General features: G+C 43.8%; 2 protein-coding genes across 10 annotated transcripts in view; one reads left to right on the top strand and one right to left on the bottom strand.

Moving 5' to 3' along the window:
* The window catches only part of LOC113216747 (uncharacterized), an 82,866-nt gene extending 74,761 nt beyond the window's left edge, over positions 1 to 8,105 (top strand). For both annotated transcript variants that reach the window (XM_052267806.1, XM_052267805.1), the window contains exons 5-6: positions 3,582 to 3,781; positions 4,652 to 8,105. In XM_052267806.1, coding sequence (XP_052123766.1) covers positions 3,582 to 3,781; positions 4,652 to 5,800 — 1,349 coding nt within the window. In that variant the 3' untranslated portion in view covers positions 5,801 to 8,105. The remainder of the gene's footprint in view (positions 1 to 3,581; positions 3,782 to 4,651) is intronic.
* A 253-nt stretch (positions 8,106 to 8,358) lies between these two features.
* Positions 8,359 to 14,838, bottom strand: LOC113216261 (E3 ubiquitin-protein ligase RNF13). Of its 8 annotated transcripts, none has more exons than XM_026436005.2 (11): positions 14,586 to 14,604; positions 14,289 to 14,378; positions 13,026 to 13,167; positions 12,727 to 12,941; positions 12,437 to 12,632; positions 12,225 to 12,330; positions 11,995 to 12,115; positions 11,750 to 11,924; positions 11,482 to 11,672; positions 11,069 to 11,363; positions 8,359 to 10,984 (listed from the first exon to the last, which is right to left on the bottom strand). In XM_026436005.2, the coding sequence occupies exons 3-11, from the start codon at positions 13,033 to 13,035 to the stop codon at positions 10,674 to 10,676; spliced, it is 1,620 nt and encodes a 539-aa protein (XP_026291790.1). In that variant the 5' UTR covers positions 13,036 to 13,167; positions 14,289 to 14,378; positions 14,586 to 14,604; the 3' UTR covers positions 8,359 to 10,673. The 8 variants fall into 8 exon arrangements, with proteins under 8 accessions (XP_026291790.1, XP_026291793.1, XP_026291794.1 ...); XM_026436008.2 differs by lacking the exon at positions 14,586 to 14,604 and adding an exon at positions 13,246 to 13,338 and having other exon boundaries at positions 14,289 to 14,549; XM_026436009.2 differs by lacking the exon at positions 14,586 to 14,604 and adding an exon at positions 13,273 to 13,338 and having other exon boundaries at positions 14,289 to 14,549.
* Positions 14,839 to 14,960: the final 122 nt, after the last annotated feature.

Genomic DNA, 14,960 nt, shown 5'->3' with positions numbered 1-14,960 from the left:
CTTCTTAGTGGCTGACATAACCTGTCGTCATTAAGGAGAGGACGGCCGCCGCGGCGGCGCGGCCAAAAATTACCACATCAACAATGCATAGGAAGCCGTTATTCTCGAAAAATTTACGACCTCTTTCGCGGCGCATTAATGGAGTCCCGATAGATAGAATTCCCTCCCCTCCCTCCCGCCACCACCATATCTTTCTCTCTTGTGTTTTATGACCTCAGCCCCCCCTCTCCCCCCTCCCTTCCTCTCCCTCTCTCCCCTCAACCTCCCACTCTCCGCAGAGACTTTTGCATTGCGAACGCCGCCCTGCTTCGATACTGAACCGACTCCCCCCTTTCTTTCACAATGATTCCGATTGCCTCTCTCGGTTCTATTCGGTTCCGCAATCAATCAGTAATTAGGAGCCCTCTGCGAGGAAGTAGCGGATCCGCCGCCTTCTTCGGACGATCCGATGAGGCGGGTCGTCGTCGTTCAGTACTATTGGCAGGAGTGGAGAGAGATGCCGCTTACACCAAGCGCTCTCGTTCCGTGCAGTCAGTGTGAACTGACGGATGTATGTGTGTGGGAGAAAAGATTCCTCTTCTGTGCATTTTAGAGCGTAATTATTATTGTACATAAAAATGCATGGTAAAGTCTGCATGACATGCTCCTCCATTTCGCCCGCAAACTAAATGCACGAAAGACTTCAGCAATTTAGTGTGTCCAAATCGTGCCTCTGTTTTCCCATCCCCCCCTCACCGCCCTCTACCCCCCATCTCTCTCTCTCTTTCTCTCTCTATCACACACACATACGCGCCCGCACACACACACACAAACACATACTCACACTCGGGGGAACCCGTTCCCCGCAGACTTCCGTGTTAAGCACCAATTATCACCCCGATGTCAATCTCTTGCCCGACTGGACCGAGCCGCCTGCAGCTTTGCGTGGCGTGGCGCGCCGGCGCGGCTTGGTGGGGCGTCGTCGTGTTCCGCCAAGTTTGGCGTTGTCAAACATTTCTCATAGCTCGGCCCCGCCATCACCGGGGTGGCAGCACACACACACACACACACACACACACACACACACACACACACACACGGGCCAGAGCCCCCCCCCCCCCCCCCCCCCCCCCCCACGGGCCATCGACCCCCCCCCCCCAACCCCCTCTAATCCCAATTCTAATCCAAACCAGTGGCTCCATCGCGGTGGCGCAACGACAAACAGTTCAAACGCTACCAATATCAATATCGGCCCCGAGTTGCAATATGTTTATAAAATGGGTGTGTTATTCGTAACTCTTCTCCGTCCGCAGAGAGTGCGTTGTGTGCTGTTTAAGTTTAGTCCGTCCTGCAACACTGTCGGGAATAATAAGAGACTGGTCGTGATTAGAGAGACCCGCGCGCGGAGGGATTTCCGTCAGCTTTGATTTCTCTCGTCAGCTCTACTTCCTGTTTGACTGGCCGGCCGGCGGGCGGCGTCGCCTCCAGCCTCCAGAGCGCCTCCTCATTCGGGCCAAATCAACACTGATAAACTTAAGTGTGCGACTGCCTAACACTTATAAGTGTGCAACTGCAAGTTGGATATGAATACTTGCAAGTGTGCAACGCCGTAGTAGTGCACTTGAAAGTGTTCAACTCGGTAGGTGTGCACTTGCAAGTGTGCAACGACTCCTCTGTTGTTGAACACTTCTTTAGATTAAACGCTCACTGTCTTGGTATTGCAATTGGAAGTGCACACCTATCGAGTTGAACACTTCCAAGTGCACTTCTACGGAGTTGAAAACTTTTAAGTATTCAACTAGTATCTGCTTATTGCAAGCTTGCAGTAGTTACACATTGCAAGTGTTAAGCAGTTGCACACTTAGTTTACACTTAGCATTTCAAAAATATTTATTGCTTGAAGTTGCATATTAATTTTAACAGTTTTGGTCGGAAGGAGTAATAACCACTTCCATCATAGTTCACCGAGATCACGCGGCCCGAACAGCAGTTTCTTTCCGCCATCATAAAGTCTTTGATTGACAAGTTGCGTCACTCTTACCTCCGTGCGGCGGCGGCGACCGTCCTGCGAAAGAACAAAAAAAAAATCAGCCAAGTATATGAACTTAAAGATATGGCTGCGGTAATGTGTTGTTGTGTTGGTACAGTGTGAGCGCGCTCTCTGGCCGCACGTGGGAAAATCCTAAAACCAAAAATAAAACTCGTTGCTGATTTGTGACCGCTCGGCCGCCCTGTCGAGCTCGGCTCAGAGCGAAGCCAATTACTTTGCAGCCGGTCACCACGGCGCGCCGGTCCGGCCCGGTCGCATGCTACACGCTGCAGTCGTGCTGCAGATGAGCACCAAACGGAATGAGAGGATGTCTTTGCTAGTCAAAGTCTTATTCTTTCTTATCCCCGATGTTCTTCCTCCTCCTCATCGCCCCAATCTCCTCCAATGCGGCTGCCAAATAATACTAGTTGTGCGCAATAGCTCGGCACGTGTCGGGCGTGGCGGGCGTGCCCTCGCGTTCGGCAGACAGCCTCCTTTGTCGTGCATGACCGTGTTTATCGCCGCAGGCGAAACGAAAAGAGCCGCAGGCTGACAAGATAGAGCAGGGGCAAAATTTAAAAAAAAAAAAATGGAAAACGAAAGCATACAAACTTTTTTTGTCAGAGTATCATTTTCTGTCATTTTTGTCAGTTTAAATACCTCATTTCTTTACTTTCCTTCACAAAAACATGCACCCTTTTCATGGTGACAGAAAAAGCTGTAGGCAGACCTGTCACATTGATGTTCCTCGCGGCGTTGCCTACCCTGTGGACGCCAAGCGCCCAGGCGCCTTGTCGATAGGCAGACCTGTCACGCCGGTGTGCCTCGCGGCGTTGCCTACCCTGCGGCCGCCAGGCGCTTAGGCGCCTTGTCGATAGGCAGACCGGTCACGCTGGTGTGCCTCGCGGCGTTGCCTACCCTGCGGCCGCCAGGCGCTTGGGCGCCTTGTCGATAGGATAGGCAGACCTGTAACGCTAGTGTGCCTTGCGGCCTTGCCTACGCTGTGGCCCCTAGGCGCTCAGGCGCCTGGTCGATAGGCCGACCTGTCACGCTGGTGTGCCCTGCGGCGTTGCCTACCCTGTGGACGCCAGGCGCCCACAGCCCGTTTGCCCGGCTGGTGCCGAGCTGGCTGGGTGCGTGGGGTCCGGTGGGGTCCGGGGGCACCTCTCGTGCGTTGAGCGGCCGCGCGATCGGGGCGTCGCGCAGCCGCAGCCCGGCGACGCGGACGTTGCGAGTATGCAAATGCGCCGATTGTGCAAAGAGGGTGGGGGGAGGGGGGAGCACAGGCGCAAAATTGAAGGCGGTGGGGAATGAAGGGGGAGAGTCCTCACGCACGGCATGCTGGCGCGGCGAGTCCCTCGGGGGCCACCCGTAAGTCGCTCGCGGAGGACAATCTGTTGTTCTTATAAGACACTTTAGAGTGCGTGGCTGCTCTGTCAAACTACGATAAGAGAAAAGTCTTTTTGCAAAGTGAAAAAAGACCTTTCAGTGCGTGTTAAGGTGGACCGAATTACTTAAGTGCACATCGTTTACAGTCGTTTTCAAAACTCTCTGTTTTCCGTCATGTTTGCAGGCGAGGGCTGCGCCGAGAAGCCGCTGTCGACGCTGTGGAAGAACTACACGGCGTCCAACAAGCCCGACGTCAACATGAAGGTGGCGGTGACGAGGAGCGGGCTCAAGGCCACGACGCGCGAGCACGGCCTCACCGAGTACTGGAGCCACCGCATCACCCACTGCGCCGCGCCCGCCGCCTTCCCGAGGGTCTTCTGCTGGGTCAGTACCAGAGCACACGTGTGACGGACCTACACTACACGCTCACACACACACACTTACTCACAATCATCTGCACTCTCTCACACACACGCGCGCGCACACACTCACACGCGGCGCCGACCGCGGGAGCAATTACGAGGAAACTCCCCGACTAGCCCATAGGACCGGTTTTTCCTCTCAGCTTACCACACGCGTGTTTGATTTTATTACTACAAATTCGTGAATTGGCCGAACGAACGCAACGCGGATGGCGATGGCCACGGCGGATAGACAGATTGGCTGTGGCAGGTTTGGGGAAGGGGGGGGGGCGAGAGAGACAGAGAGAGAGAGAGCATCTTTCCTTGGTCCGGCGTGCGCCGGTGTTATCCAGTTTTATGGAATCGTCCACAAATAACAACTTTGCCCGCGGTTCGGCCCCGGGTGTGTTTAAAGACGACATGATTGGGTGCTCTGATTGGTCTGCGAGCCCACCTTCCCCTACACTCACGGCGATTTAGGTTCATTCCCGTCTCACGCTATAGTACCGACATGCAAGTGACCCGGAGTGACTTGCCAAAAGAAAAGACAGCGCTACAGTAGTTGCATCTGAAACTAGTGACGAATACCGAAGGTTTTTAACTGCCATCCAAGTATATTCCATGCTTGAAAAATTTTACCCCGGGGTACAAATATCATGGGGTCTACGTGGACTCCAATGTCCTGATCCTTGTGGGAACTCATAATATTTGGAATCCCCCCCCCCCCCCCACTTTCCACGTGGTCTGAACGGCCCCAAAGCAGTATCGCAAAATAATTCAACGTATCGCAAAATATCGTGGTATACCGAGGCTCGTCGACGATGCTAACGAAGCTGACTGTGTGTTGTTGCAGGTGTACCGCCACGAGGGCCGCAAGCTGAAGCAGGAGCTGCGCTGCCACGCGGTGCTGTGCGCGCGCGAGGACCAGGCGCGCCGCATGGCGCAGCAGCTCACCGAGCGGCTGGCGCTGGCGCTGCTCGAGTTCCGGAGGGACAAGCAGAGCCGTGAGCAGGCGCGCCTGTCGCTGGCCAACGCCCTCCACGACAACCCCTCGCTGCCGCAGCGCAAGCTGCTCCTGTCGACGGGCGCGTCCAACTACCGACCGCCGCTCGAGCGCTCCAAGTCGGCGCCCAAGCTCAGCTCCATCGAGGAGGTCGCCGAGGAGGACGAGGCCGGCGGCGTGCTCGTGTTCGGCCACCCCCACGCCGTGGCGCGCTTCCTGCGCGAGGAGCGCCTCGCGGGCGCGCGGCGCCAGCGCTTCCGCGAGAGCCTGCGCCGCAAGATCGCCGCCCGGCTGTCCGAGGAGGCCGAGGAGCCCGAGGACCCCTTTCGCGAGGACCCCCGCCGCGAGACGCTCACCGTCGTCAGGGTCAACTCGATCGAGGAGGTGCCTGACCCAGACCCGGCGCCCCCCGGCGCGCGGGAGCCCCCTCTGCCCCTGCACCACCACCAGCCCCCTGCAGGGGTTCCCGCCGGCCCCGCCGGCCCTAAGGCGCGCACCTACCTCCTGGACGCCGAGGACACCGCCGAGAGTGACGAGGGCTCCAGTAGTCTGCAGAGCATCTCCTCGGACGGCACCACCTCCTTGACACACTCGCACAGCCGCACCGACTCCGGCGAGGACTTCTGCCTGGGTGCGGACGCGCTCAAGACGTCGCAGCACCTCCCCGACCACGACGACGGCATGGTTTCGTCCTGGGAGGGCGCGGCTCTGGCCATGGCGCTCGCAGGACGTGCTGAGCGGGATGTCCTAGCAGAGGGGGACGACTTTGACGACAACGTGAGCGACGAGAGCGGCTACGTAGAGGCGCCGTCAGAGGCCAGCGAGGCCCTGCACCACCACGCATTGGCTCTAAGGGTGAACCACAGGGTCGACCGGAGGGTCGACCGGAGAGTCAGAGTGGACCATATGGTGGATCACAGGTTGGACCACAGGGTGGAGCACTCCTTAGCCAAAGCGTGCGCTGAGGCATGCTCTCTTCGTCAGGGCCTACAAGTCTGATGACTGTGGTCGTGAAGACAGTGTCTGACAGTGAGAAAAAAACGAGTCTTAGGAGGTCCCAAGGGTATACTCGATACCCTGCAGTTGGAATTTGCATACTTTTTAAAAGTAAGTATTTTTATTTTCCCAACTATATGATGTGTGACCCATTTCATATCTTTAATTTTTAAAACAGCAAAGTTGGTTACTCTCAAAAGGGACTAGTCACTCAAGTTTTTCACTGTAATTCACTAATTTTTTTCTTTGTGATGGCCTTGCAATTTAGTCCCCATTTGTTACGCTCTAATCAAAGATATAATTATAAAATTTGTTGCCATGAAAAGTTTCAAACTATTTACTCATTTACCTAGTGAGGATAGTGAAAGTTTATAGAATAGTTGTAAAATGAACCCCTCCATAAGAGTAGAGAGTACAATGGTATATGACAGATCCAGTACCAATGATGAGAAATCATAATACTACTTCTAGTTTGGGTCTTAAGCTTCAGCTTAAGCACTATTACTATTAGTGATTAAATTCATTGTAGACTACAAAAACCATTTAATGTTACCATTTATATTAGATATTTATTGAATGTTTGTCAAAGTGCTTTTTTTTTCTTGCTTTAAAAAAAACAAACAAATTATGACTTGAATCATTTGACCTGTTTTATTGCTTGACCTCATTATTCTGATTTAGTAGCTTCTGTACTTCTTAGTCACATTCCTTGATGCTTACGTCATAATTAAGGGTCAGGTGACAATTTGACTATGCTAGTCATTAATTGAACCTGCTGCAATAAGTGGAAAATAAGTAGAAGCAGTAAAGTGTCTAGTACTGAACACAGATAATTCATTAAGAGCATGTTTTTAATACTCACAATTTTCTGAGTTATATGTTTTGACTTGCTGCCATGCAGCAAAAAAGAAAAGAAGCATTTTTTTCTATTTCATTAATGAAACAGTTCAAGCAGTCAAGCAAGTATTACTAGAACAGTCTTGCTTACTCAAAAATACAAACTCTTTGTTCAGTGCTCTACCTTATAGTCCAGTCACAGCAAGCAACTTTTGAAGTCATGGATTGGTAAACCTGTCTCTAGTCTAAGGACACGCTCAAACTGTATTGAATTGTACATAGAGTAGTAAAGAAACTAAGCTGGATTAAAAATGCCAGCCAAAAAAAGTTTCATGAATGGTGTAAATAGCTTGCAGTTTTACCTAGTAAGTAATCTAATTGTAACATCCTATATACCCTATTTTCAAAACAGACACAACTGGAAAATGTACCCCAGCGAGCAATCATCAATCAAACTTACATCAAATTGACGAGAGTCGGTCAAAATTTCATTAAAACTGGAGCATTTTTACATCAAAATTTCATTACTGACGGAAAACTGACGTCAAATTGATGTGCTATAGTTGAGCATTGCTCGCTGGGTACCACAATATCATCTAGCAAGAAATTGCATAATTTGACAGAGGGCCAAGAACAAAAGTCACATCTTTAAATTTGTTTAATTTTTTTTTTGGAATGACACTGAAGTTATGGATTTTGAGATTAATTAAGGGTAGGACTGTTGCTATATAAGGTAAAGTCTTCGGCAGATCTGTCTGTGATTGGTTTGTATGGATATTTATAATTGTGCTCTACATTCAGATAGAGAATTAGATATTAGAATGTAAAAAACAGTAAAGTTGCTTTAAATATGATTTTGCCAAGTCTGTTGACTCAAATGAATGCAGAATAAGTAAAGAGCTCATAATTTCTGAACCTTTTTAGTCTTATTTGTAGAATAGATTATTCTGTCCCATGAGCTATGCTGTCCAATGATAGTATGCACATTATTCTCTGTAACTCTTTCCACAATATAGTACAAATTGATATGTGTGTGTGTGTGTGCGCGCGTATGAATGGGTGCGTGCGTGTGAATGTGTGCGCGTGCGTGTGCCTTAAAGTGGATTTCTACCCAAATTAAAATTGCTAATACAAAGTAGAGGTTTTTAAAAGTACTGGTTTCTCAAAATTTCTTCTAGGTTTCAGATGGAGTAATCTTTTCATCTTTCTGCAACCTGTTCCATGTTCGTCTTCTTAATTTCTTAGCACTGCAAACTTCACTACATGTGATAATTTGTGTTGTTGTTACATATGTATTGGAACTGTCACATTCTTTTGTCTTCAAGAGCACTTTCATGAAGTTAAAAAGAGTTCCTTCACAATTTAAAACTGACTACTGTATTTCTAATGCTGTAACATTAAAATCTTTTGATGTATGTTACAGTAAATCATTTTTTAAAGCAATCATTAAATAAAGAGAAGTGCAAAGTGATGAATGACTCTTCATTTGGGACCATGTTATTAATGATGAAACATACTTAACACACCATAGTCTGTTTAGTGCCACATATCCAAAATGTAATTGAGGCTTTTAACACTGTACTTCAACAACACCACACAAAAATTATAATACAGACCTGAGATTACTGTTATGTTTAAAAAGTAGTTCCCTCTTGCACTAAATTAATTTTGTGTTTTGTGTCTCCTTTGTCATGATTTGAACGCAGAACTGTAACTTCAAAATCTGTAGTTTTTAAAATCTTTATTAGGCATGAAATTTATCACAATAATGTAGGATGTATGATTTATAAAGGAGTAAAAGCAATGGCGAATCTCTCACACCAGTAAAGCATTTTCTTTTCCAAAGCAAATCTTAAACTACTGTTCTTTTGAGTTGAACTGTGAAACCCCTCACAAACTAACAACTACATGTGTTACAGGCCAAGTAAAATTTCACAGTTGAGTTTCATCCCCCTTCAGGATTCATAACAATTTGTGAGGTACCTTACTTACCAAATAATGAAATTATCTTTGCATTATAACTGATATGAAATCAAGTATAGTATATCGACCATTTGGTTTATGTTTTACAATGGCACAAGCAAAACACCCTTTCCTTAAATCTAAATGTGATAGGGTTATCACAGAGCTCACGCACATTTCAACCATCCTGCAATCATACATTAGAAATAAATTTATACTACAGTTTTATTCATTTCTAATAAAGATTTCACTCCATATTTAACGACTATGACTTTCACAAATGTGAATGTATCAATCACTTCTTATCCTTAAGTTTTCTGGAAAATTGTTTTAATAATGATTGAGTAAAATGAGGAACTACAGCTACTGCGAAGCAATAATTCATAGCACATGATATTTAGAATGAGAGTAGAGTTTGAATAATTAAAAAAACGAAAACCAACAACAAGGATAGACAACATAAGGCTTAAATTGAATGGCAATAGATACATTTATAGTTTAAATCAGTCTATTTCCAACATGTTTAAACAAATTATCAAGTTTCAACAATGTATTCTTTGCAGAGACAGATCACATCTGTTGGAACAAAAATATTTTCTTTATACAAAAATACCTTTGTGAAAAATTACCTTAACTTCTTATTTTAATGTATGAAAGTTACATATCTATGGGAGAATAAAATGTTCAACACCTTAAGCAGAAAGCACAGGTACTCAAACTCGAACTGTATTCTACAAATTAAATTGCTGTCATAACTTTATTTTCAAGGCACCAGTCTGAGAGTCAAAGCAAAATGTAATTGCATTAGATGCACAAAACGAGAATAATCTAGCATAATAATAAAAATTAAATAAACTGGTAAATGATAAAATAAGGAAAACTACATGTACAAATCGATAACAGTATATAAAATCAATAAATCTTACATAACCAATTATACATTAAAGATAGCTGTCAGATTCAGTCCCACTAATGGCAAAAATGGTAATTACTCCTTCATCAGTTCTTTCAATGAGAGAAGTATCCATTGCCTCTATGGGATCAACAATTTGTTAGGGACAATTCAAGGATGTACAAGAAGCTGGATGCACATATCAGAATATCATGCATCTCTTTGTAGCGAACAGAACAAAAGAACAAGTTCTATGCTCCACCTTGTCATAAACACAGCTTGAAAACATTAGTTTCCACATAATATAAAATCTAGCTCATGTATCACATAGGTAAATAAGAGTACTTTTTCCAGTACCTTAACAGAGAAAAGGGAAACATCTTAATTTAGGGTGGAAGGTTCTGTCAATTTCTACATGAAGTCAGCTCCTACAGAAAACTGGAACCTTTGATTGCTATGAGGCACAATCTTAAAATTAGAAATTTAATTTTAAAACATTATGGTACGGTAACTCATGTCTATTTGTGCTTCAAAATCCACATTTAATACCAAAGACATTCAATGACAAGGGACGGATAGAGTGACACTTTATCAAGGGAATATATTCTTATCCTTCATCTCAAAAGCAATTGCCTTTTCAATGGGGTTTTAAATCAGTTTCCATGGTACTAACAACATAATTATTTAGACGGCCAAGCCTCTCTATCCTATATTTGAAGGAATAGGTGACTGAAAGAACAAGATACCCACAAACAGATAGCATTTTAAAACGGGTTGGCCCTGACTGAGCTAATCTCGTCATGGTTATCTCAAATGTAAAAGATCTATCAATAGCTTTGCACAAGTGTACACAAATAATATAAACATTTATTTACTATACACATGCTTTAGGTTAATACGACTAGACCACTTACCTAAAATAAATATGGTTTTTTAAAAAGATGCAACTTCAACATGTCCTTGGTAAAAATGTGAACTCTTTGCTTGCAATATAAGCTCTCATCCTCATGAAAACTTTTAAGAATAATTTTGGAATGCATGAGAACCAAATCATGTTCCTGAAAAACCTTGGCATGTACCACAAGAAAATACAATTACAGGCAAGACGTTTGGTTCTCATATTACCAAATTCTAAAAAGCTATCCTTCTACTTTTATTTTAAAGAAATTGGTCCACAAAACACAATTAAACAACTGCAGGCTTGCGTTCACTGGAGGTGGAGCCCCTGGAGCTAGATGAAGACCTTACTGAGACCGATGGAAGACTAGTATCACCGCAAGCCTCTTCAGCAACCTCAGCTGCATCACATGCTTCCAACACACAACCTTCTGCTTCAGATCTACTTCCCAAAAGAGCGACACGAGATCCCCATTGACTTGGGAGACCTCCACGCTCAAAATGATCATCAGAGAAATCTAGATCAGTTGGTTGACTATTAATGGAGTGTTCACCTGAGGACATATTATAGCCGGTCACAGTGCCTTGGCTGTCTCCTTCTGAAATAGTTAGATAAATAGATGAATCACAAAATAAGGAATTGATTAATTGTAAATACGGATACATGCAATCTAGTTACAAACCTTGGAGTCTATTTGTAGATTCAGATGAGGAATCAGCCTGTTCTGGTACAGTGGTAGAACCACATAACCTCGCTCTCACATCCGCTGCTCTAGCCCTTGCAAAAGCAGACCTCGTTAGGATTGCATTAAGAGACTGCATTAAGGTATTGCTTGCCTGGCCATCATTTTCATTGGAGCGTGTTGTTGAACCCTCTTCAGTCTGTGGTTGAGCACCACTCGATGATCCTGATGAGGATGCAATTGAAGAGTAAGAGCTTCCCCACGGACTCGGATTTGTGTTTGAAATAGGGTTGCCCTGTTGTAAGTTTAAACAGAAAATAAGATTAGAGAGCAAGCAGGAATTTCTTATAAATTACCAGTTATTAAACTAAAGACATGCTTATGACGTTATAAAAGATTAGTTTGGAACTAACAGCAGATCTAACGAATGTTCCTCCTTGAGTGCCCTGTGATCCAGGCCGCATAAGAGGTGTAGTGTCATCAGCATCACTATCAGAGTCTGAATCAGACACCCGTTCATCTTGAGCAAATACTTTGCGTTTACAAACAGGGCATACACGCCGGTTGCGAGTTAGCCATGGATCAATACATTTGCTGTGGTAAGCTGCAAGTGAGAATTTAAATGGTAAATAATTTATTCAAAAAATGTAAAACGCAGTGGTTGTAAAAATTTTCCCTCACCATGAGAACAAGGCAGAATACGTAATTTTTCTCCTTCCTGATAATCTTCTAAGCATATTGCACATGTATCATAGGGATCACCCTTTTGAAATTTAGAAGTTGGAATTTGACGCAGAGATGCCGGTGGCAACCGATGTCTTCTTTGACGTCGCCGATCTTGTAAACATTTTAAAATCTGAAAGATTAAAATAGTTAGATAACAGACATTTTCTCTAGTAATAAAAGAACTAAGACATGTTATTTACCGTAAATGTCAGCATAATCAAGCAACAAATCCCAACAACAGTTGCAAATGGAAGAAGCAGGTGAGTGTTGATGTTAAATGGCATGTCATCATTGATGAGTATATAATGTCTACAAAGTTGGCTACAACCAAAATTTAAATATAAGCTATTAGATTAGGAATACATGTCAAAGTAAAAACCATTTAAAAAACTAATTTGTTAAGAACTCATCAGATAACATTCAAACTCACGTTTCATTATACTGGTATTTAGCTTTTAAAAATTTAAGTCCCGTGTATTCTCCAACAAACACAGAGGGTATGTGGATTCCAGTTGGATTTGCAGCAGACATTGGTTCTACATAAAAATAAATTTAAAGGTAGGTAGGAAATGGCGTATGAACTACTGATTAACTGATACATTCAGCTGGAGAAGGTACAGTAAGTAAAACTTCATTACTCACCAAGATCACTGGAATTGACATTGTGCACTATAACAGCACTAAAATTTGCAGCTTGGGCATTCCTCACTTTTAATTCATAGGAGCAATTACCTCTTGAAATCAATAACACCCATGGTTTTGTATAATTTGCTCCTAGTACAGGGGGTGGAGCAACAGGAACACATGCCATGGGTGGATCAGAATATACCAGATATCCCTAGAGTTGAAAGACATGATTAATTCTAGCACAAACCTCGGCATAAACAAAAAAAAATAATTGACAAATTCATAGGAAAGGAAATCCATCCCACCTCAAGGCCTTGAGAAGGTAGAGAATCTCCAAATCGAGATGGCAAATCTCTAAATTCCACTTCAACTTGCCCATAAGGGTCTTCACAGTAAACTAGGATGTCAGCACTCACAATAGTAATACTCTGACTAAACAGAGCAATGCTGCTCATAACAGCGATCATGTACAAAGCTGTTATATGTTGCGGAAGGGGACATGGTGGATACATGGTAACGTCTGCAAACCGAATAAAACATTGAAGCAAAAATAGATTTCTAGATGTCTATGTCTCCAATAATTAACTTTTAATTAACTTCTTACAGTAAGGCATCTGTTCCTTCTAGGTATTTTAGTTTATGGATGAATGATGGAGGCTATGCCATGGCACCAAAACCAGGTGGGATAGCAGCAGGCAACTGCAAACCATGACCTCTCAATCCCATACGATGCTTTGAGAGACACCCTGCAACATGTCACACCGATCAGAGATCTAAATGAAATCTACAAATATAGAAATAGTAGACTTAATGAATGTAATAACCATTTCAAACTAGATAATGTGACAAACCCAAAGACGCCTCATTCTTATCTAACATCAAGCAACAGAAGTCATTCAAAGAAAATTACCAAAAGGCTGTGAGAGAGAAAGCTAAGTATAAATTAGAGGGCCACGCAAAAGAAAGACAAAAAAATGACACGAGCAAAAAGAAAAATGCCGTTGTCACATTAATACAGGTCAAGAGCGGTCAACACTAGGTCAACTGATAAGATACCATTCAGCCATTACCCTTTGCATTCCTAATAGCATCTAGGCCCCGTTACATGAGTATACAGCGACAGTCTGCAATCTTTCGTCAGCACAAAATGTTGCGGGTGTCATTTCAGTGGGACAAACATTATTTGATACAATTTTGAGTACTGTATACAAAGTGTAACAGACACCAAGATGTAGAAATACACAAAACGACTGTTACTGAGCAAAAAAACTATCTCTAAAGAAAAATTGGTTTTGATTGCTAGCTATACAACAGTTTGTTAATTTGGGAGGTGAGTTAATCTTCCACTAGACAATGCAAACAAGCTGGAAGCATAGAGATTACTAAAGAAATTGTCATTTCATATGTATAAGACAACCTGGTATCTCGTCATGTCATTACAAGAGAATGAAACCATTGATAATAATTTCATAATTGAGTGCCACACAGCAAGTGAAGGAACGGGATTTAAAGTAAAGCAATCATAATTGCTAATTGTTGCTTATCCAAATTCCATAGACTAAAGATTAAAAAGACAGTAGCCAACTTGCAACAAGCAAACAAGATAGTAATCTGGAGGGTCGTGTAAACAAGATGCAACGTATACTGATCGTGAACACTGCCATTGTAGTTATCAAAATCAAAGTTTAGAAAATCAGAATGAAAACTTCAACGAAGTTCTTTACACAACACTATCAAATGACCCATGCTTACGGAATGGAATCCTCGAGTCTACATGCAAATACAAGGACCATTTCCAACAGGCACAACGTAATAGAAATGCCAAGCAGAGAAGTCGTTACAAATGAGAAACTGCGTACATACATACCAATTCTTCGAAATAGAACATACGATTAAACGTACGAACTTCTCCAAGTCACGTCAATAACAAAGTGCATGAGTACGAGTGAAAACAACGCTGAAACCATCAGAAGACAAATGTTCAGCCTGTATCCTTGCTTCACGTGATGTTGTCAACCTCTAAAAAATCGCGATTTGGAGCATACGATCAAAGGAAATCTGAGGGGTCATGCTAAGCGCAATAAATTTACGCATGGATATTTAGTTCAAGAAAGCTGAGAACGCATACAATATATTGTACAGTGTTTTCAAGTAGGGAGAATACCTTACGTTGAAGGTGTTGATATTATTTGATGTTGGCAACATTGTATTTTAGGCTCTCTCTCTGATTAAACATGAAAACATCATAATATTTTCACCCAAAGGACCAAGGAAACACTAGCAAAAGTTGAACCATTGTATCCGAAAATAACCTTTACTGTTTTATTTCCTTTCAAAAAAGAGACTCTGACTGTTTGCTCTGATGACGACGTGAAGGAAAGGGAAAAAGAAGGTTTTCCCCTTGAGCCCTCCACCCACCCTTTCCTCCTCCCATGTCGATACTAATGAGCGAGTCACTTGGTATGAAGAAGAAAAGAAGAAGATGGCGGCGCGGTGGCGTGGCGTAGCGCCGACCCAAAACAAAGCAGAAGCACTCTCC

The sequence above is a fragment of the Frankliniella occidentalis genome, unplaced genomic scaffold (genome assembly GCF_000697945.3).
Source record: "Frankliniella occidentalis isolate FOCC.00 unplaced genomic scaffold, Focc_3.1 Scaffold59, whole genome shotgun sequence".
Lineage (NCBI taxonomy): Eukaryota > Metazoa > Arthropoda > Insecta > Thysanoptera > Thripidae > Frankliniella > Frankliniella occidentalis.
The sequence above is the reverse complement of the archived record's forward strand: the minus strand, read 5'-3'. Positions and strand labels throughout refer to the sequence as shown.